Below are 24622 nucleotides of genomic sequence, written 5' to 3' on the forward strand. Positions count from 1 at the left end.
GACTCTAAAATGTGGCTTGGAAAGGAATGCAATTTCTAGTCCTCGACTTCTCCTGGTTTAAAGATAGCGTAAAGATTGCGAGTCCCTCAGACGTTACATAAGAGAAGAAAGTACACTATTGCATTACGGGAGAAGAAAAGAAGGCATAATGATTCTATTCGTGATACACTAACAGCCAACATAAATAATGCAAAAGAGTTTTGGGAGGGGTACGATATATGACTGAAATTAACCAACACAATCCGAATATAATTACTGATGATTGGTATAATCATTCATTTTTTTATAATAAATTTATCTTTCATAAATCAAATGGTAATGTTGATGCTATTGTTATTGATAACACTGATGTCCATGTTGATGATGCAGCTGTCAGTATTTAGATGTACCAATTACACAAGCTGAAATATATCAATGTATAATGGAGTTAAAATCATCAAAATCTGCTGGATCGGATGATATTATTGCCGAATTCTTTAAAAGTGGCCACGACTTGTTATTACCAAACCCTGAACTTATTTTTAATATATTGTTTGATTCAGCGCACTTTCCACAATCCTAGAGCACAGGCATAATTATACCAATTATCAACACCAAGTCATATGGTATATATTTTGGCTATTTTTGGGAACATCAATCTGTCGGTAACGTTCTTACATTTATTTCAGAATTTACATTTCGGTTAAAGTCATCCTACGAACAAAACTGGCATGGTGCCCCCCAAAACAGTTAAAAACGCATAGTTATTCTTTGTTTGGTCTGGAAATGTATCTATGTAATCAGTGTCTCGAAGTTTAGAAAATGTCTTACAAACCAGAGATGTCGTTCCCATCAGTGAGAATTGAAACCGGGCGACTTTGCAAATAACCAAGATGTGGGAGAGTATGTTTACTGTGTAACAAATTGTATATAGAAGATGATTACCATTTCATCCTTGTTTGTGATATATATCAATCCTCCAGGAACTGTTTTATACCAGCCAAATTCTGTGTCAATTATTCTATAAATAAATTTAATACGCTCATGTCAAGTAAAAATGAAGATATTTTAAAGAATCGTGCAATGTATGTATATAAATCTACAGAACTAAGAAGAGCTCTGCTAGACCAAAATAACACTGTCTCTCTGTTGGAAAAGTGATATGTTATCTATGTGATAAGTGTCTTGAAGCCATTATTGTTATCCCAGATGGAACGATACTGGACGGATGACTAGACCAGCACATCAATGCGACGAACAAAGACCCCAGACGAAAAAAAAATTAAAATACACGTAACAAGACCTCCGGTTTATTAATATAACACAAACTTCTACATCCCTCCCTTTTTCAGAGAAATGTGATACATACACTAATATTATTTGGACCATGTACAATATTAAACTACTACAATAATTAACAACGTGCCCCGTTTCCTCCAATTCTTGCTCTGAGAATGAAATATTCTTATAAATTTAAGCAAAATCCTATTCTGTCTCTCTACTTCACCATTTGCCTGAGGCCAAAGGGGAGTAACTTTATGATGATGATGAATCCATTTTACAGAAAAATTGTGACCCATTTCCTGTGAAATATACAGAGGTCCGTCGGTCTTAACCGAACTCGGGAGGCCATGTGTTGTATTTATCTGGTCGAAACATTCAATTATCTTTGTGGATTGACAGTTCTCAGAATATTAACTTCAAAATATCGACTATAATAGTCTACAACAACCAAGACTTGCGCCCCAGTTGGAAATGGCCCAGGTAGGTCACCTAGGACACCTTACGATGGGCCAAAGGGTATCTGCGTACGAGCTATAGGTTCGCTTCTTGTTGTTTGTTGACACTCATGACAAGTTCCACACATCTTTTCTACATCGTTGTCTATACCAGGCCACCAAGCCTCAGTTCGCAAACGTTGCTTTGTCTTCACGATGCATTGAACACCTCGATGTGCTAGTTAGATAACTCTTCGTCTCAGAGATGTCAGAACTACTAACCTATTTCCTCTTAAGACCGACTGTCCCAAAATAATCAATTTATCTTGGAAGGACCTGTATGCCTTGCAACAATCGTCCCATTTTCCTGAAGAATACTGTTGGTGAATAACGTCTCTCGACACTTGGCAGACTCCTGCTTGCATAAATGATGACGCGCTCTTATCCGTTTTGTTCCTGTATCAACACTGCATCAGCCATCACCCTAGTTTTAGCCTTGTTATCGAAATAAGCTAGTCTCTCTGCAGTAGACTAGCTTGAAATTTCTGGAACGCCTCTGCTTGCTCCCCTTTCTAAACAAATAGAGTCTCTTTCCTAGTTAATGTCCCGAGGGGCAAAATTATGTAGGAACCGAGCAAGAAACTTTACAAGTCCCATTAAAGCTTCGTACCTCTGATACATTTTGACGTTCTCCAGCGTAAGCCGTCAAGAGCGTGTCCCACTGTTACTGTGAGCCCAGTAATGCAACGACGTACTTGTGTCAACTCCCGATGTCGTATCTCAGTGTACGATATTCCGGTGTGTTGCAATATTCCGGTACTCCGTGTTGTGTGTGCATGAAACATCATTATACACTACCACTATCACCATCATTAAGCACCATCATCACCTCTGTCTAGCACCATTAGTTTCACTACAGATAAGCTCTATCAACAAAGTTCCATACTTCTTAGCGGCATGTCTCGATTCATCATATTACAATACAATGAAATATAATTTAGGTTCTAATTCTTGTACAGTACGGCAATCTGATTGACCCTTTCATAATATGGTAAGACACGCTCTGATTGGTCGGATGAAATGAGTGAGTGAGTGAGTTGGGTTTAACGCCGCTTTCAACAGTATTCCAGTTATATCGCGGCGTGTCAGCTTAATGTGGGAGGAAAGCCCGAAGTGGTGCAGGTCTCAGACGATTATCACTTCGGTGAAACCCACGACCACGGGTATGGTGCTGACAAACCTAGAAATATAATCGGGGCGAACCGGGATTCGAACCCACAATCATAGGTTTCTGGCGTGTCCAAGGGACGCAACTCTGCACAGCGAATCGCGGCGCCTTAGACGACTGGGCCACCCGTGCCCCCTTGGTCGGATAAAAGGTGGTTCTGGTGTGATCCACAATGGCGAGATTTGATGTTAATCAGAAACAATCTTGCACATCTCCGTATGCACGAGTTGTGAGTGCGTGAGTAATGTGTTTGTAAAGTCCATCATAGAGAACCTTGAATATGTCAAATTATAATTTATGTTGTAATTCTCGAAAAGAACGGCAGTTCGTGAAGTTCTGCCCGATAGTCTCGGTACCATTGACCTCCCTCGACCTGCTGTTTCCGGAGCTCGTCGAACCAAGTGCCTTCTGGGAGGTAAACATCACGTGACGTGGCCCCTTTCTCAACTACCGGTGCTACAAGCAAGTCGTTGCCAAGGAGATATTCGGAATCAATCGTTAGCGCGGCCTCGTCTTGGGGAGCTATCCACCATATCGGACGAATGATTGGTTCGCCGGTTCTTATCGAGTCTTCAGCAAGTTTTGTAATTGTTGATGAGTAATTTTCGTGAAGCTCCGCGAAATATCGCGTGATTTCAACGACAGTTTCGTTGTTGTAAACCCAAGGAACGACCGAGAACTGAAGCGATGGCAGGAAGGTATTGAGCTGCATCCATCTTATAAACAATTCTTCATCCGGGTAATTACGTGCCTCCAAACCGGAAGAGTTATCATAAGCATTTCCGCCAATCATGTCCGGTAGAATAAACGGGTACCCAATCAGCCCCATGGTAAGTGCACAGGGAATAAGTGTCTTCAAGCCATTGTTGTTATCCCAGACGGAATCTTTGTCCATCATGCGCACAAATATGGGTACATTCTGACTTCCGGCCCCAACCCTGACCTCTTGGTGTCTTACGCCCGGGTCAGAGCGGTAGGCCAGGTCAACCCATTTTCTCGTGTACTCGTTCGGGTTTAGGTAAGTTCTATTCACACTGTAAATATAGGGAAGCCATGCTACCTCGCCGGCGTCAAACTTGAAGGAGCTAATGTTGTAGGTGTCTTTCAGAAAGTTGGTCTTATTGAGGTACCAGTCCACTGCATACGGGTTTGTGACATCGAGTGTACCCGACAGTTGACCCCGCCACCAGGATGTCAGAGCCGGAAGTTTGCTCTCTGGGGCTCGAACCAGGTAACCCAGTGCGGCTGCTTCATAAAAAGCGCGAGTATCGATATTAAAGAAAGGATGGACCCAGACTGTCACCCTGAAGCCGTCTCGATTGAGTTGTGATATCATCCCTCGAGCATCCGGGAACTTGTCTGTTGTGAAGTTCATGTCACCATAGAAAGTAGTCCACTCGTCGTCAATCTCAAGCTGGGAGTGACTGAAGCCGTTGTTGACGATGTCGTTAGCCAGCTGTAGGACCTGTGTCTGGTTGATGTCTTTCTTGAACATGGCCCATGTTGACCAGATAGGGGAACGGAACAGGCGGCGATCAGGGACGCCTTCAGGGCGGGGAATGTACTTCGCGGACATGTAGTCATGAACTACCCGGATGTTGTTAGCTTGACACACAGTGTAGGAGAGACGTGGTGGTTTGTTGTCGATGTTGATGTAAGGCGAGCGTTCAAATTTGGCCGACATACACATTAAGTTGCTGCTTTTATAGTTGAAACTAAGATAAAGGGGAATATTTGAATCAATGAATATACCTAAACCAGTGGATGACAGGAAGTATCTCTCCAATACACCGCCGTATTTCTTGGCGTAGGAATCCGTCGCAACATAGGCCGCCATTTCCTGTTGTATCTCATTCATCGGCCAGTATTGGTGGTAGTCCTCAAATCCCCCAAACCAGTGACCACATGATAGTTCAACACAATCCTTCAGTTCCTGTGACACACAGTTGACAGCCTCCCACGTGACATTGTAGCACGTGACTTTATCGTTTCCTGTCTTGTATATCTCTAACTTCCGGTCTCTTTCCCACGAGAGACATACATCCGCTCCCGGCGTGTTGCAATCCTTATGCCCAGCAGTTCTCCAGTCATAACCCATGAAGATCTCTCCGGTGATCACATGATTATGACGTATGTTCATGTGCACCGTATTCTGTTACAGAAGGAAAATTACATCAGTACCATAAATGAAAGGATCGTGGACACTGTTCCCCCGCTCCCCAACATCATTTGTAAATCGAGGTCATTTTTGATAAATGATAACGTAACGTTGAAACATTCTACATACTAGCCATAATCACTATCTTTTTCTGTGACATTGAAATAACTTTTCCACTGAGGTTGTCGTCAAACTAAAACTTTCAAATGAGCAATTTGAACACACTTCTGAGAGTATTATTGGCTTTCTTGCTCGGGTGTTTTCGGAGAAAAAGAGGAAATGCGAAAGTTTTAAGTACTGAATACCACGTACGCTATTATTTTCGACATAATTGCAGTCCTTTCAAGCAAAGTTTTATTCATCCCTTCGTTCTTTCCGCACTTTAAATATTCTCATTTAAAGTTTTATTGCCAGGCACGGGTACAATATTTGAAGTCCTCTGTGATATTGCTGGAATATTGCTAGGCATAGAACCATTCTCACTCCTTAACTCATTGAGGTTGAGGGGTGGGATGGAACGGGACCACCTCCAGTCTAATTGAACATCAGTACAATTTTAGTAGTCAAAGAAAGTAAGTGAGTATTGTTTTACGCCGCTTTTAGCAATATTTTAGCAATTCAACCCATATTCACGGCGGGGACCCCAGAAATGGGCTTCATACATTGTACCCATGTGTGGAATCGAACTCGGGCCTTCTTCAAAGAAATAGAGATGTGTTTTAAGGTGTATACAGTATAAGATAAATGTTAATATGACAATGTCAACCCGACCTGTATATGAATCTCGGCGTCTCCTATCTTGTACACGGCACGTGACATAAGGGGCGTGCCTACTTGTTGATCACGTGTTTCCTCCCACACGGCGACACCAACGACGACGACCATGACGATAACTGCAGTCAGAGCAAATGCGACAGCGCAACGTCCCCTTCCCTGTTGATGGGAAGCCATGATATCTGCAGGAACAAGGGTAAGACAGCGGCAGCCGTAAATAGGGGTATGTTGTAAGCCGGGAGCAAGGCATTGGGGTAGCCTAGAACAAGGCACTGTGTTAACCCAGGCACCGTTTTCGCCTGGAAAAAGACATTGTATTAACCCAGAGCAAGGCACTGTTTTAGTCTAGATCAAGGCACATTGTTAAACTATTATAGCAAGGCACTGTATTAGCCTAAAGCAGGACACTGGTTTAGCCTACAGCAAGGCACAATGTTAACCTACATCAAGGCACAGTGTTAGCCTAGAGCAAGACATTGTGTTAGCCTAGAGCAAGGCACAATATGAACCGACATCAATGCACAGGGTTAGCCTAGAGCAGGACACTGTTTTAGCCTACAGCAAGGAACAATGTTAACCTACATCAAGGCACAGTGTTAGCCTAGAGCAGGACACTGTTTTAGCCTACAGCAAGGCACAATGTTAACCTATAGCAAGGCACTGTGTTAGCCTAGAGCAGGACACTGTTTTAACCTAGAGCAAGGCAAAGTGATAGCCTACATCAAGGCACAGGGTTAGCCTAGAGCAGGACACTGTGGTAGCCTAGAGCAAGGCACTATGTTGGCCTGGTGCCAGGTATGGTGTGAGCGTAGTCTAAAAAGTAGGACATTGTATTTGCAAGGTATTGTGTTAGCGATGAGCGAATGACATTGTTTTAGCCTCGAAAGGACACAGTCCAAGACTTGACTGAAGGGCATTGCTCAAGCCTAGAACGGAGTCACTGTACTAGCCTCGAGCGAGGATTGGTTCAAAGTATAACTTGTATTAGCCAAGGTATGTCTCCCTCTCTTAGCCTAGAATAGGGATAGGTCAACAACGTATGCTTAACAACATATTACAAGCATACAGCATTCAGCTGTACGACTGTATGCAGCTACATGCGAGACAATGACGACTGTCCTGCTACAATGACCGTAATACGACTCCAGACACCACAGTTCCGACTGCTATATGGTGATGGGGAAATACAAATCAAGACCAATATCATGTTTTAAGTTATAATAAGCTATGGCATCTGTACTCACCTTGACTTAAGTACGCAACGTTGCTGCGGGCGACTTGTCACGCCCGTGTCGCCACTGTTAAATGAAGGCAAATAAATATAGATGATCACTGACCGTAGAATGGCTGTCGCTGTGTTTGCTTTATCAACACTGATACAGCAGGTAGCCAGGCACAAGAGGAATTTTACATCAAGAGTCTTACTGTAGAAGCGTTGTAGCCCCATGCTCGTAAGGCGCTATAAGGGGCGTTTAACACTGCATACTGTCCACCTGTAGTCCGCACACCGATACTAAGATTGTCCATGTAAACTAATCAAGCCATATGTTACATCACTTTATGTTTTTGTGATTATTCAAGATAACTTTCCAATTTAATTAAGTTTTAACGATGTTACAAACAAGACCTTTGCTAAACCTCTAGTTCCTAGAATGCACCTGCAGTCGTTTGCCTACTCCCCGTGGAATTGTTAGCCTTGTTAGTAATAATTTTATTGGTGTTTATGTTGTTCTACACCATATATATATCAATGTTCCAACCATATCAGGGGCGGTCGGATAGCCTATTGGTTAAAGCGTTTGCTCGTCACGCCGAAGACCCGGGTTCGATTCCCGACATGGGTACAATGTGTGAAGCCCATTTCTGGTGTCCCCCGCCGTGATATTGCTGGAATATTGCTAAGAGCGGCGTAAAACCATACTCACTCACTCACTCACTCACTCCAACTATATCACGACGGCTGGTAAATGATCCTGTCTGGGCCGGACAAACCAGTGATTGATATTATCAGCACGTATCATGCCGTCTTGGTACAAAACACAGTCAACCGGTCAACAACACCCACTTCAAGTTAGTCGTCTCTTTCGACAAACTATGGAAACTATGGAACTATGGAACACAGTAATGGATGCCCTTGCATTCGCATGTTCTCACCGCCCCGACCTTGTTCTAGGCTACCCCAATGCCTTGCTCCCGGCTTACAACATACCCCTATTTATGGCTGCCGCTGTCTCACCCTTGTTCCTGCAGACATCATGGCTTCCCATCAACAGGGAAGGGGACGTTGCGCTGTCGCATTAATACCATTTTTATAGAAATAGAGATTATATTGAAAAATAAAAGTGCAAAAGATATTCTGCGACTTGGTCTTATATTGAAGTATTGAACGCTCCTCGTATATTGTCATGCAACTCACTGTCACAGTTGTACTAGCATCAGTTTATAATTATGTAAAGCGCGCCGAAAGGCCTGTTTCAGGTCAGTCCGTTCTTATTTCAGAATGAGCGTTTGTTTATAAACAAGAGAAAAGTCCGGTCACGGGATATGCAAATTAGCCTGTGGCAGGAGTGTTATGCTAAGGCACCAATGCGCCGGAGTGTGGTGTTGTGCAAGACTGGGCGAACTAACATGAGTCATGCTGCTGAACTATGTCACCCATCCAACTCCCCTCCGCAGCCAGCGTTTCCTAACTTCTTGACTTGATCGCTGAACACAGGACCATCGGCATCCTCTCAGCCTAATAAGGATTATGCCATGTCAGGAGCGCAAAATAGTTCACTGCATGTAAATAAAATATGTTCTGGTTTATTTGTCCGTCTCCTACTAAAATTGCATGTCTGTGGAGAACTTACTCTCCGCTGTTCAGTCAGGGGGTCTAAATAGACTTATATAGACTACCTGACCGGAGCCAAAGTTATACGGTGTCAATACCGTAGGGCAGTGAATAATGAACACTCGTTAATTACCGTGACCTAACGAGAGTGGGATTTCCAAAGCTCCCACAACTGTGCACACCTGTTGATAAGGGAGGTAGATTGCCTCGTGTATTGCATTACAAGGGCAACATGTACAGAGCTCTACTCTCTGTACACAAAACATGCAGCCGACGTCATGATTTATACGACACGTAACTAGGTCATGTTGTGTTGGGTAGTTTAGGCATGTGTACACAGTGAAACCTCTTTAAACCTGATGGCACCCTTCCTCGTGAAATCGCCTGGATTGACGCGAATTCTGGTTCTAATCTTGCATTAATATAGACGTTACCAACAAGATCGACCCGTCAGTGAGGTGTTCATACTAACATACTGATAGATAGGATAGAGTGTCCGCCCGGAGAGTGGAAGGTCGGGGTTCGATCCCCGTCCGCGTCATACCAAGAGACGTAATACTATGGTACTTGTTTTTCCCTGCCTGGTGCTCGGCATTTAGGGGACAAAACACAGTCTGGTCGGCTCGGAGTCAGTAAACTGTGTCTGGGTGGGGTATTCATGATAAACTGCTGCATAGTATCTCAGTGGGGGCGAACTAGTAAACCAACATTAGCCAAGCAGCCACACACACACACACACAAACACACACACACAGACACACGCGTGTATGCATGTCACTATATTGGTGCAATTAATATTGAAGGCTGGGTTAAACCCATTTCACCTCACCTGAGGTCCAGTCTAGGTATATAGGTGTCACTGTCCTCAGTTGGGACCCGTGAAGATCCGGGGTAGAATAGGTCTTCAGCAACCAATGCTTGCCGTAAAAGGCGACTATGTTTGTCGTAAGAGGCGAGTAACGGGATCGGGTGGTCAGACTCGCTGACTTGGTTGATGCATGTCATCGTATCCCAATTGCGTGGATCAATGCTCATGATGTCAATCACTGGATCCAGACTCGATTATTTACAGGCCGTCGTCATATAGCTGGAATATTGCTGTGTGCGACGTAAAACAACAAACAAACAAAACAAGCCTAACAAGGTCATGTCTTGATTTTGTCGCTTCGACCGTTGAACTGCGCAGGTGGCTTAAAAAACTTATTGTGAATTGTTGGTGCTCCGGATCTGATAACCCAGTAAATAGTCTATATATGTTCCCGTGATCGTAAATGTCATGAACTGTTTATTTGTTCCCCTATAAAAAATAATTAACCGGTTTCTGTGTAGCCGCGTTTATCAGTATTGTGATTCGAATGAGGGCAGCCGTGGGTAATACTGTTATTCTAGTAACGACAACCCCGCTAGAAAGAGCTCAAACAACATGAATATTGTGTGTAGTTAATCGCATCTTTCCGGAATGACACGAATGGTCACGAATGTCTTCTTTCTTTTCCCTCTGAATTTGTCTCTCGATAGAGTGAGTGAGTGAGTATGGTCTTAGGCCGCTTTTTAGCAATATTCCAGCAATATCACGGCGGCGGACACCAGAAATGGGTTTTACACATTGTTCCCATGTGAGGAATCGAACCCGGGTCTTCGGCGTGACGAGTGAACGCTATAACCAGAAGGCTACTCCACCGCCCCGCCAGGAATGTTGCTAAAAGCGGCGTAAATCCATATTCACTTACTCTCTCATTTCTACTGGACACAATTGCCGTGGCTTCCGAAATTCTGAAAGAATATTTAAGACACCATTATGGAACAACAAAAGACTAACAGTTAGTGAATGGAAGAAAATATAGTTAACTTTTAATTTGCTAAATTGTCTTGTGATATATAATAGAAAGGAGAGCAGAAAATGTCATCATTTTAGATAATAGAGAAGCCCAACTATTCAAACTATTATATTGCTTGGGATATTTTTCCTTCAGAGTCTCAACAGTCTCGTAGATATGCAACATTGCTAAGTCTGACAAACTGTGACATGACACCAGTGAGTACACAGGGCCGGAAGATATATCTACACCATGTCATGAACTTAACTGGTGTATTTATTTGTAAGGGTCAGACCACGACTATCATATCTCTAAGTAAGCGAGTATATGCTGGTGGGAAATAATAACGGAACACTTTGCAACAAAGAGGAACATTGTTCCTTTCTGTGTTCAATATGTACAACGTGACAGTGAAACCTCGATCATCCAAACGCTGTTTCCCCAATAAAATTTCCGGATTAGTAAAAAATGGACATGAAAAATGAACTTTTAGGACGGCTAAAAATGTGATTATTTTAGGTTTGGTTTGGTTTGTTGTTTTACGCCGCACTCAACAATATTCCAGCTATATGACGGCGGTCTGTAAATAATCGAGTCTGGACCAGACAATCCAGTGATTGACATCATGAACATCGATCCACGCAATTGGAAACGATGACATGCATCAACCAAGTCAGCGAGCCTGACCACCCGATCCCGTTAGTCGCCTTTAACGACAAGCATGGTCCCCTTTTACGGCAAGCATGGGTTGCTGAAAACTTTAAGTTAAATACTTAAAATATTAAAGTTGAACTACAGGATAGGATACCAAGTCAACGTTGAACCAGACGATAGGATACCAAGTCAACGTTGAAGCACGGGATAGGATACCCAGTCAACGTTGAAGCACAGGATAGGATACCCACTCGGCAGTAAACGTTGAACCAGACGATAGGATACCCAGTAAACCTTGAACCACAGGATAGGATACCCAGTCAACGTTGAAGAACAGGAATAGGATACCCAGTAAAACTTGAATCACAGGATACAAGGATATCCAGTAAAAGTTGAACCACAGGATAAGATATCCAGTAACCGTTGAACCACGGGATACAAGGATACCGAGTTTGCTTGAATATTTGAAGCACAGGATATAAGGATACCCAGTAAACGTTGAAGCACGGGATAGGACACCCAGTAAACGAGGAACCACAGGATATAAGGATACCCAGAAAACGTTCAACCACAGGATATAAGGATACCCAGTAAACGTTAAAGCACAGGATAGGACACCCAGTAAACGTTCAACCACAGGATATAAGGATACCCCGAAAACGTTCAACCACAGGATATAAGGATACCCAGTAAACGTTGAAGCACAGGATAGGACACCCAGTAAACGTTCAACCACAGGATATAAGGATACCCCGAAAACGTTCAACCACAGGATATAAGGATACCCAATAAACGTTGAAGCACAGGATAGGACACCCAGTAAACGTTCAACCACAGGATATAAGGTTACCGATTAGGTTGAACCTTGAGCCAGAGTAAACGTTGAACTTATTTTAAGGTGTAACTTTGTTGCATCCAATATTTGGCGCAAGGTTGAACCAAAATCAGGTCTGACCCAAGTGTCACATTTATCAAAAATGTTGCTCAACATTGAACTTATTGTTAGTAGGAGTAAAACCTTCAACGTTTACGTCTAGTATTTACGGTGGTGTAGGTTTGCGAATAAATGATGACAGAAAGACCAAAATCTCATTAATTTTTGCTTTCCTTTTTTGAAGTATTTTAAGTAGTCGCCCTTTTTTATTTATAGTATGCTGTATCAACTTGTGATAAGGTTTGGTATATGGTTCCTTCTTTCTGAATATACAAACAGAACCGTCATCCTTGAACCATTTACTATAGTTCCTGGTATGTCTTCTTTCCAAGGACCCATCCTACAAAACAAGAGCCACGGCTATCGTAACTCCCATACCTTAACATAGGCTTGCTTTTGTTTGTTTGTTTGTTGTTTAACGCTGCACTGAGCAATATTGTGACCGATGTCTGTAAAAAAATCGAGTCTGAACCAGACAATCTAGTGATTGATATCATGAGCATCGATCCACGCAATTTCAATTCGATGACATGCATCAACCAAGTCAGCGAGCCTGCTCATTATATCAATCACTGAATGTTCTGGTGCAGACTCAGTTATTTACAGGCCGGCGTCACTAAGTTGACATACAAGTGAATGTGGCGTTACGCAACAACCAAATAATGTGTGAGGTACTCCCTTAATGAGGCAGGTTTTAGATGTGAAAATTGATTGGACTGCAATTTTTATCGTCTTCATTCGAATCTGACACACAACGAAGCGGTGGTGAATGGGAACAGGGCATTTATCCTAATCGAATGGAGATACTACCCTGGATAATCTCGGATGACACTGCCAGGGAACAGTATGTTTACACTCCCCCTTCTTTATGTTTACAACGGTGTACATGGTCGAGCTGCATAATTCTCAATCGTCGCCAGTGTTGGTTTCACCGTGACACAGTTTCCTGTTCTTCAGTGGCATAACACACAATTGACTGAGTTGACCGTTACATAGCGCGACAGGTGCGCGAAGCAAGATATTTATAGAGGTACAGGGGCGTGAGAAGCCGACTTCAGCAGCTCAAGGTACTGCAGTTCATTCGGGAAAATACAGGTAGGTTTAACCAACAATCTTTTTACAAAATCTAACATACATTCAGCGAGCTAGGCGAGTTTTAAGAATTAGGAATTTTCCAATATTTGTAATGAAAGTATGAATTTGAGGCATACGCAAGCGTTCTCTTTTGTCGTTCAAATTTCTGCATTTGATTTACAATTCATTATGTGTTCATTTGAAAGAGGTATCAACTACATGCTGAAGGGGAGTGTTGGGCGTGTAAAATCGACTACAGCAGGTGAAGATAAGGCAGTTTTACGAAATATTAAATCTTAATTGCTGATAATTTTGTCTTTCGTTATGTGTAAGAGTGTATGCACGTCGACATGAGTACCTGTGTCACACAGATGCCATATATTCCCGCGATATATACGACATGCATGAAACACATGCTTCAGATTGAAGGTACATGATAGTAGCAGTAAAAGTAGTGGTAGTGGCAGTAGTAGTAGCAGTAGTAGCAGTAGTAGTAGCAGTAGTAGTAGAAGAAGAAGAAGTAATAGCAGTAGCAGCAGCAGCAGTAGTAGAAGTAGTAGTAGTAGTAGTGTTGGTAGTAGCAGTAGCACCAGCATTCGTAGTAGTAGCAGTAGTAGTAGTAGTAGTAGTAGTAGTAGTAGTAGTAGTAGTAGTGGTAGTAGCAGTAGCACCAGCAGCAGCAGCAGTAGTTGTAGCAGTAGCAGTAGCAGCAGCAGTAGTAGTAGTAGTAGTAGTAGTAGTAGTAGTAGTAGTTGTAGTAGTAGAAGAAGAAGAAGAAGTAATAGCAGTAGCAGCAGCAGCAGTAGTAGTGTTGGTAGTAGCAGTAGCACCAGCATTCGTAGTAGTAGCAGTAGTTGTAGTAGTAGTAGTGGTAGTAGCAGTAGCACCAGCAGCAGAGCAGTAGTTGTAGCAGTAGCAGTAGCAGCAGCAGCAGTAGTAGTAGTAGTAGTAGTGGTGGTAGTAGTAGTAGTAGTAGTAGTAGTAGTAGTAGTAGTAGTAGTAGTAGTAGTAGTAGTAGTAGAAGAAGAAGAAGTAATAGCAGTAGCAGCATGATAAAAACGGGTTATAGATCGCCACCAACTGAAGGTAGATCACCACACTGGGGACCATGGGTACTTACAGTACTTTTGCTACCTGCATAGACCCCAGCAGGATTTACATCATCCCTTCAGTTGTTGGCCTAACACATTAACACATATATTCTACGATTAAAAACGTGGTAGTTCTAAATTTACTTTGAAAGATGTGAAGCTTAGACGTAACCTCTCAGGGGGACAATAATTTTACAGTACCTTAACCCCTTCAAGGATACCGCCACCAACAATCTCAACTGCTAATTTAAGCTACCAATGTTAAAACGACATATTTTTACAAAACAAAGTAATCAATTTTTTGGAAATAATTCAATTTCTGTTTTAAAAAAAACAATAATTAAATGAGAATTCCTACTACAAAAAAATCCTTAATTATGGAATACTGTAAGGGACATTTTCGCGATCTCGACCTTTGGAAACGAGCTAAATATGCCCAAAACACGAGAATGCGAGATCGCGAGAATGCCCCTTACAGTATTTTAATAGATGATGTTTTGAAAAAGTTATCCCTTGTGATGGAAAAATCTATAGTCAAGAGGATGGTCCCACTGTAATCTCGGTCGTCTAATGCGCCGCGATTCGCTGTGCAGAGTTGCGTCCCTTTGGCACGCCTGAAACCTATGATTGTGGGTTCGAATCCCAGTTCGCCCCGATTATGTTTCTAGGTTTGTCAGCACCATACCCGTACTCGAGGGTTTCATCGAAGTGGTAAACGTCTGAGACCTGCATCACTTCGGGCTTTCCTCCCACATTAAGCTGACACGCCGTGATATAACTGGAATACTGTTAAAAGCGGCATTAAATCCAACTCACTCACTCACTCACTCACTCACTCACTCACTCACTGTACTCTCGCAATGTCTCCTTCAGTTACCATGGGAACCAAGCAGATCAGCGGACGATGGGCCCTCATATTTGCTCTGGCGTCCGTCGTCGTCGTAGCAGTCATCACTGGGGTCGTGGTGTGGCACGTCGCGCGCACACAGCAAGAAGAAGGAACGCCACCCTCGTCACGTGACGTGTACAAGATAGGAGAAGCTGAGCTACTTCTTCAGGTTGGTTTCATCACAGAGGAAATACAGTAAACTACGGTTATAACGAACACGCTTATAACGAACTGACGGATATAACGAACTTACTTTTTGGTCCCGACTATTTGCTGTAGCTATGCTATATATATGCTTATAACGAACTACGGCTATAACGAACTAAAATTAGTAGTCCCATTGAGTTCGTTATAACCGTAGTTTACTGTAAGTGATCTACGTTCGCTGTGAGGGATTGTAGCTGTTGGATGGGCGTCTACACCACGAGACCGAATTTGTCATGCCTTGTCTCATTAATAGCCACTGTCTATTCATAGCTTTCGGACAATTAATACTTATCAGAGAGGTACACAAAGCACGGCGGCCCAGTCGTCTGAGGCGCCGCGATTCGCTGTGCAGAGTTGCGTCCCTTGGGCACGCCAGAAACCTATGATTGTGGGTTCGAATCACAGTTCGACCGGATTATGTTTCTAGGTTTGTCAGCACCATACCCCTCCTCGTGGGTTTCACCGAAGTGGTAAACGTCTGACACCTGCATCACTTCGTGCTTTCCTCCCACATAAAGCGATATAACTGGAATAGTGTTGAAAGCGGTGTTTAACCCAGCTCACTCACTTACTCACTCACGAAGCACCTGATCTAGCCTTAACAGATTTTGTGGAAGCCTCGGTGGCTGAGTGGGTAAGATCGCTGAGTTTGTATGCCTCACTCTGAGAGTGTGGGTTTGAATCCCCGATGGGACTCAAGCCAAAAACGTACTTTACTAGGAAGGTGTTATCCAAAATATAACACTTGTTTCTAAAAGGTATTGTATTCATAATACCCATTGGTTTGGGGGCCCGTGTTCGATTCCCCATGTCGGTACAATTTGTGAAGCCCATTTCTGGAGTCCGCCGTCGTGATGTTGCTGGAATAGTGTATAAAGGCGGCGTAGAACTACACTCATTTGTTTGGTATAATCTGCAACCGCTTAAGACCCGCAAAAACAAAAATTAAAAAGAGCTTAAAGGGAAGACTATAACATATAATAGTTAAATGGATATACTGACACACAATAAAAACGCATAATCACGTTTTCAAGCATGACGCGTGTTTTTGTGCTCAAGTCCATTCTGAAACATTTGGAATGAGATTCGAACCCGTACGTCGACACTGTTGTGTTTGATTCCCTCGTGCCTAGCTACACAGAACAAATTATTTTGATTTTTGTGGCCCTTTTGCCATTTTACAAAAATTTGAATATGTAAATTTATTTTCAAAGTGTTTCAGTTTATGTTTATTCGTGTGCTAAAAAGGGTCTTTCTTTCAAAACAGCAAACGATGCAGATGAAAATACGCCACAATGGCGTGCTCACCGGGGAGATCTACATGGGCTTCGACAGGAGCGACATCGGCCATGAGGAATGCAACACCGCGTCGGACGTATGTGTCTCGTGGGATAGAGACCGGAAGTTGGAGATATACAAGACGGCAAGTGACCAGGTCACGTGCTACAATGTCACGTGGGAGGCTGTCAACTGCGTGTCACAGGAACTGAAGGATTGTGTTGATCTGTCACGTGGTCACTGGTTTGGGGGATTTGAGGACTACCACCAATACTGGCCGATGAATGAGATACAACAGGAAATGGCGGCCTATGTTGCGACGGATTCCTACGCCAAGAAATACGGCGGTGTATTGGAGAGATACTTCCTGTCATCCACTGGTTTAGGTATATTCATCGATTCAAATATTCCCCTTTATCTTAGTTTCAACGATAAAAGCAGCAACTTAATGTGTATGTCGGCCAAGTTTGAACGCTCGCCTTACATCAACATCGACAACAAACCACCACGTCTCTCCTACACTGTGTGTCAAGCCAACAACATCCGGGTAGTTCATGACTACATGTCCGCGAAGTACATTCCTCGCCCTGAAGGCGTCCCTGATCGCCGCCTGTTCCGTTCCCCTATCTGGTCAACGTGGGCCATGTTCAAGAAAGACATCAACCAGACACAGGTCCTACAGCTGGCTAACGACATCGTCAACAACGGCTTCAGTCACTCCCAGCTTGAGATTGACGACGAGTGGACTACTTTCTATGGTGACATGGACTTCACAACAGACAAGTTCCCGGATGCTCGAGGGATGATCTCACAACTCAATCAAGACGGCTTCAGGGTGACCATTTGGCTTCACCCTTTCTTTAATATCGATTCTCGCGCTTTTTATGAAGCAGCCGCACTGGGTTACCTGGTTCGAGCCCCAGAGAGCAAACTTCCGGCTCTGACATCCTGGTGGCGGGGTCAACTGTCGGGTACACTCGATGTCACTAACCCGTATGCAGTGGACTGGTACGTCAATAAGACCAACTTTCTGAAAGACACCTACAACATTAGCTCCTTCAAGTTTGACGCCGGTGAGGTAGCATGGCTTCCCTATATTTACAGTGTCAATAAAACGTACCTAAACCCGAACGAGTACACGAGAAAATGGGTTGACCTGGCCTACCGCACTGACCCGGACGTAAGACACCAAGAGGTCAGGGTTGGGGCCGGAAGTCAGAATGTACCCATATTTGTGCGCATGCTGGACAAAGATTCCGTCTGGGATAACAACAATGGCTTGAAGACACTTATTCCCTGTGCACTTACCATGGGGCTGATTGGGTACCCGTTTATTCTACCGGACATGATTGGCGGAAATGCTTATGATAACTCTTCCGGTTTGGAGGCACGTAACTACCCGGATGAAGAATTGTTTATAAGATGGATGCAGCTCAATACCTTCCTCCCATCGCTTCAGTTCTCGGTCGTTCCTTGGGTTTACAACAACGAAACTGTCGTTGAAATCACGCGATATTTCGCGGAGCTTCACGAAAATTACACATCAACAATTACAAAACTTGCTGAAGACTCGGTAAGAACCGGCGAACCAATCATTCGTCCGATATGGTGGATAGCTCCTCAAGACGAGGCCGCGCTAACTGTTGATTCCGAATATCTCCTTGGCAACGACTTGCTTGTAGCACCAGTAGTAGAGAAAGGGGCCACGTCACGTGATGTTTACCTCCCAGAAGGCACATGGTTTGACGAGCTCCGGAAACAGCAGGTCGAGGGAGGTCGATGGTACCGAGACTATCGGGCAGAACTTCACGAACTGCCGTACTTTTCAAGAATTACAACATAAATTAAAATTCGTAGGTTCCATATGATGTCCACAAACACATGGGGGGGGGGGGGGGGGCGATTGGTAGCAACGTAACCATAATTCGTGCATACGAAAATGTACAAAATTATTTCGGATTAATATCAGATCTTAGTTCTCGCTGCCGCTAAACAACGTTCTGGAGACATCCCATTACGGTATACATGAGATGACCTTTCATCCGACCAATCAGAGCGTAGCTTACCATATCATGAAAGTGTAAGTCAGAATGTTTTCTGATCTTGCATCTTCGAAAAGGTTAACATTTGGTATTCCGAACGACAGTCACGGCCTCACGGTACGACTGATTCCGTCAAAATCATCCGCTATCCCACGCTTCAATGGGATAGACCATTTTCATAGCCCGTGGGAAGAACTGTAATACAATGTCTATTTGACACTCCAGAATGTTCTTTTGTTCAGTTTTCAAATTTTGAATCGAGAACTTTGTCAGCATATTGTTAAAGCGTAGTCTGGAATGGAAGTCGCCAGTTCGAAACTCGTGCCGTACAGCTTGAGAAAGCTGCTCTCTGATTGACTAATGTCGACTTCCTATTAGTCATTTCATTGGTCGGTTCGCGAAAGGTCGTTCTGCCGTGGACTGTAATGTAAGATCGATAATAAAGTCGAGTCGAATGTGTCGAACTCCAGATAAGTCAGTCTGTTTCTCCGGTCTCTCGGAGTTCCAAGAAACTGTAATTCATAAATATTGAGTAATCAGACATAAAACATGAGTAAACGACTTTAATCAGATTGGCCACTGACACGGGACGAGTCACACCACGACTCAACAGTTAACAGGCGCGGAGGGGTAGCCTAGTGGTTTAAGCGTTAGCTCGTCACGACGAAGACCTGGTTCGATCTCCAACTTGGGTACAATGTGTGACGGCATTTCTGGTGTCCCCCGCCTTGATATTGCTGGAATATTGCTAAAAGCGGCGTAAAACATACTCACTCAACAAGCGACATTATCTGGCTGTATTTTAGGCCTGAAGTACGCGTGTTTGTTTCTAACTTTTGACCAGAAGTGGAGCGAGCACTCTTTCCAAGCGTTGTTATCCCAAAACGAGGATTACATTAATTGCTAAATTGATTAATTCACTGTGATGACCTTAAATTTTTATATTGCGAGTGCATTGAACAAAGATGATGAAGTGAAGTAATAAGACGGATGTCGCGTATAAAACAGAATACCGTTGTGACATATGAAGGTCACGTGTTATCCAAGGTCTTCCAGTGTTTAGATATCGATCCATGACTTTCTTTAAATGACCTCCTCTGCGTGTGTTTATCCACAGATTTCACGTACCAGTCCCGGTGCAATCTAAATGTGTATAAAGGTTTAAACACAATATTAAATAATCTACTAGGCTGGTTTCTGCATACATATTTACTGTTAGCTGCTGCCACAATATCCCCTCGGCCTTATATCTGTTATCATCAGCCGTTGTACGTGACACTGCTGGGGCTACGGCTACATGTCCGATTGGCTTCATATAATAAAATATATTTCAAAACATGTATACCAATGCCTTCCTTAATCACTCACTCTTAAAGGCGTGTATGTTTTTCATCGAAAAATGTACTATGAATAAGGACTCCAGACCTAAAACAGAAATCAGTAGCTGTTTCGTTTCGCCAGCATCTTTTTACCAACACCCGTCCCAGATATTTTACCCTCAGATGAAATAAATTCTCGATGATATAACTTCGCCGCAGCTGACCTACTGAAGTAACATGCGTCAATGAAACGCTCGACGGGTCTCGTTTTGTATTAGAATAGATTCCTAGACGTTTTTGAGAGAATAATATTTATGCGGATGTTATCTGGTATCACCACTTTTTTTCAACATATTTTTATTTTATTTTTTACGACCCATTGAATCTGTTTCGACAAATACTATAAACTGAGTATTATCTGGCGTTGGCGTATAGAATTCCTTTGAGTGATCCTTTTGAAATCGTGACTGAATTATTATTTTCGGAAACGGTGACCTGTCCCCTCGAGCAGAAATTGACTTTCATCAAGAAACATTCAGTGTTCTTAACACCCGCTGGTTGTGTCTTGGACTATTGGCAGTATGGCCGTGCTCCTGGATTTCACGCTTTAGACCACATGACGTAAGATCTTTTTTTGAAGAGGTCACGGGTGACCCATTAGTCCAAGGAGATGCCATTCGCTGTGGAGAGTCTCATCCCTTTCGCGAGCTAGGATCCTATGGTCCTAATTCCAAACGGGACCCGTGAAGATCGGGGTAGAATAGGCCTTCAGCAACCCATGCTTGCCGTAAAAGGCGACTAACGGGATCGGGTGCTCAGGCTCGCGCTGATTTGGTTGATGCAGGTCATCGATCCCAATTGCGTGGATCGATGCTCATGATATTAATCACTGGAGTGTCTGGTCATGGCGTAATTATTTACAGACCGCTGTCATATAGCTGGAATATTGCTGAGTGCGGCGTAAAACAACAAACCAAACCAAAACCAAACGGGTTAAAATGGTGGCAGGTCAAAGTACCAGTTTTGATGGTCATGAAGATTACTCCAACAAAGTGTCAGAAGCGTACGTAAAAGGTGTGATAGGCCACATCCCGCTAGTGATCCGTGTGACAGAAAATTATCACTGGAATCAAAAACATTTATAGTCTCTACGTTATTCACCCGAAATTTAACATAAATATCGTGTGGTCCCTAGGCTTAGCCTAAGGGAGGTTTGTTACAATGTTGATGACACGTCCCTTGCAATTAGCAGTCACCGTGTATTTTACTTACAAATATATTTCACAGTTACTTTTATAGTGTTAATTTTGGTCTGGCAATGTTTTTTGTCAGTTGGACGATGGGGAGACCTTCAGTTTTTTACGAGGCCGGTCGTGAGTCGTTATGGACCTTGCGCTGTAATAAAGTATTCATTCGGCAGAACAGAATTGGGACAAACTTTACGCCAGAGCGACGGAAAAAGCCGAAGAGATCTGAGTGGTGTTAATAAGATTGTGTCGACGTTGCATTGTAATTCAGCTACCTTGAAATGTCACCAGATAAGAGGTCCTTGCATCTTCGGGTCCTAATTTGTCGCACAGTTGAACATCAGCAAGGAGGCCGGCCATCGAGCATTTCTATCATGACGTACGGACAGTTATACATAATAATCGTTGTGGTGTGTGTTACTGCGTCAAATGGAAATACGAATAAACTAACTGATGATGCAATCACAGAGCAACTTGAAATTCTGAAGGCGCAGATAATATCAGAGGTGAACACAATGATCACTCAGAGGTTAGACAACGTGATGGCAGACCTGCGACAGGCGCTGCAGGCGGATTTGAAAGCCCAACTGAAAGAGGACATTTTGGATGAAATTAGGAGGATGTTCCCCGCCAAGATGGACGCTGACTGGAGCGGTGTAGCTGACCAGGGAAGGTGTGATCGTCCTTGTCAAAATGGCGACGACTTCGAACTGTTTACTTCGACCTTTCCAACGTCATCCCCGACAACGACGAGTCCAACGACGTCGGAACAGCCTAAAATGGCCCCAGCGTTGCTTGTGGTGGATTCGGACAGGAAAAACTTCAGATTTGTTGATTTGAAGACGGCGAAAGTTCGTAGATCTGGAATTGGTCGTCGCAACGTGGTCGACGTGACGTATGACCCGAAACTTCAGGATATATATTACATAACAGCCGACTCGATCTACAAGACTAGTCTAGTGACGAAAAAGGAAATCAAAGTGTGGAACTGTTCTGTAGAAGGCAAATACCTGGCAGTGGATTCTGTAAATAGGGTACTGTACTTTATACAGTATCATAACAACGTCGGGGACGACATTTGCTCCATAGACATAACACATGGAGCTGATACGACTGCAAATTGTTTCATTGTGTCGCACATTGGATCTGACCGGAAGAGGAAGTTCAATGTACAGGGCGTTGACGGTGTGCGCGCGCCTCTCCGTGGGCTGTTGGTTGATGGGATACGCGGGAGATTGTACACGTGGGCTTTGTTCCAGCGTCAACAATCGTTGACAGTGATCGCATTACAAAATAACACCAGGTCTGTAGAAAAAACAATAACTGAGCGTTTTCTTGATGATAACCAATTGCTAGCGCTGGATGAAAGCAGTGGGGATGTTTTTGGTAATAACTTAATGGAAATACAGAGGAGACTCCCTAGCTCTGTAACCTATGATTTCTTAGAACAATTACCCCTCGATTTAACAGTACATGATGGGATTATGTACATAGCTTATTACACAGAGAACGACCTGGACGCGTTAGACCTGAATGGCCAAAGGAGGAGGCTAAGGCGGATGCACAAGACTTCGCAACGTACCGTTAGATCACTATGTGTTGTTTACTGAAGAGTGGTGGTGGTTAAACTTGAGGTATGCGCCTATGAAACTTTCTTAGATCGTATGTGTGTATGGGCCAGTTGATTGAATGCGTATTCCATGACTTTGGAAATTACTCGATTCTGATTGGTCAGTCAGAGGCTTTATACCCCAATTGTACGTCTCTGGTAATAACAGTTGATTTTATGGCCGCTATATTAGGTAATATTTTTTTTTATCCTGCAGCTGACACACCGCGTCTTACATCTTCATAACTTCAGCCAGGTTTCTGCAATTTGCAGAATCGTGATTATCTGTTACAAAAAATAACTGATTCATATCCATGTTCTTTAATATAGAACTGGAAACATAATTTTATATTTTGATTTGGCATTCGTATGCGCCTTAAGATAATTTTTTTCGTTATTAATAAAAAAAAATCTACACTTTTCTCTTTTGTATCGAGAGCTCTGCACATTTTACTTTCGTCAAAAACGCTGTTTAGTGTTGGATGACCTTGTTGGGTTTCGGGAGGGAGACTCTCATTGTGTTTATCCTCATGACGTGGATCGTTTATCATGCGATCAAACACTGGTTTGTCTTGACCAGATCTACACATACTGCCGCCGTGATATAGCTGGCACATTGCTGAAAATTCACTTCATAGCCGACTGACCTGGATGGTCAAACACAGTCTAGCTATAGCCGACTGACCTGGATGGTCAAACACGGTCTAGCTAAAGTCGACTGACCTAGATGGTCAAACACAGTCTAGCTATGGCCGACCGACCTTGATGGTCAAACAACGCCTGGCTATAGCCGACTGACCTGGATGGTCAAACAACGTCTAGCTATAGCCGACTGTCCTGGGTGGTCAAACGCGATCTAACTATAGCCGACTGACATGGATGGTCAAACAACGCCTGGCTGTAGCCGACTGACCTGGATGATCAAACACGATCTAGCTGTAGTCGACTGACATGGATGGTCAAACACGGTCTAGCTATAGCCGACTGACCTGGGTGGTCAAACACGGTCTAGCTATAGCCGACTGACCTGGGTGGTCAAACACAGTGTAGCTATAGTCGACTGACCTGGGTGGTCAAACACTGTCTAGCTGTAGCCGACATACATGGATTGTCAAACAACGTCTTGCTATAACCGACTGACATGGATGGTCAAACAACGTCTAGCTATAGCCGACTGACATGGGTGGTCAAACACAGTCTAGCTATAGCCGACTGACCTTGATGGTCAAACATGGTCTTGCTATAGCCGACTGACCTGGATGGTCAAACACGGTCTAGCTATAGTCGACTGACCTTGATGGTCAAACACCGCCTGGCTATAGCCGACTGACCTGGATGGTCAAACACAGTCTAGCTATAGCCGACTGACCTGGATGGTCAAACACAGTCTAGCTATAGCCGACTGACATGGATGGTCAAACACGGTCTGGCTATAGCCGACTGGCCTGGATGGTCAAACACAGTCTAGCTATAGCCGACCTACATGGATGGTCAAACACAGTGTAGCTATAGCCGACCTACATGGATGGTCAAACACGGTCTAGCTATAGCCGACTGACCTTGATGGTCAAACACGGTCTAGCTATAGCCGACCTACATGGATGGTCAAACACAGTCTAGCTATAGCCGACTGACCTGGATGGTCAAACACAGTCTAGCTATAGCCGACTGACCTGGATGGTCAAACACAGTCTAGCTATAGCCGACTGACATGGATGGTCAAACACGGTCTGGCTATAGCCGACTGGCCTGGATGGTCAAACACAGTCTA

The 24622-nt window shown here is 43.6% G+C and overlaps 2 protein-coding genes across 2 annotated transcripts; one reads left to right on the plus strand and one right to left on the minus strand.

Annotated features, from left to right (window-relative positions):
* Positions 1-3065: 3065 nt before the first annotated feature.
* On the minus strand, positions 3066-7149 carry LOC139470923 (myogenesis-regulating glycosidase-like). The gene is made up of 3 exons (XM_071253248.1): positions 7102-7149; positions 5855-6039; positions 3066-5077 (listed from the first exon to the last, which is right to left on the minus strand). Exons 2-3 carry the CDS (start codon positions 6032-6034, stop codon positions 3221-3223), a joined length of 2037 nt encoding a protein of 678 aa, XP_071109349.1. The 5' UTR covers positions 6035-6039; positions 7102-7149; the 3' UTR covers positions 3066-3220.
* Positions 7150-13072: 5923 nt separating this feature from the next.
* Positions 13073-18523, plus strand: LOC139470855 (myogenesis-regulating glycosidase-like). Its single transcript, XM_071253177.1, has 3 exons — positions 13073-13190; positions 15134-15318; positions 16624-18523. The coding sequence occupies exons 2-3, from the start codon at positions 15139-15141 to the stop codon at positions 18475-18477; spliced, it is 2034 nt and encodes a 677-aa protein (XP_071109278.1). The 5' UTR covers positions 13073-13190; positions 15134-15138; the 3' UTR covers positions 18478-18523.
* The last annotated feature ends 6099 nt before the right edge of the window (positions 18524-24622 follow it).

Source organism: Haliotis cracherodii, unplaced genomic scaffold (genome assembly GCF_022045235.1).
Source record: "Haliotis cracherodii isolate W230 unplaced genomic scaffold, xgHalCrac1.p SCAF_21, whole genome shotgun sequence".
Classification (NCBI taxonomy): Eukaryota; Metazoa; Mollusca; class Gastropoda; order Lepetellida; family Haliotidae; genus Haliotis; species Haliotis cracherodii.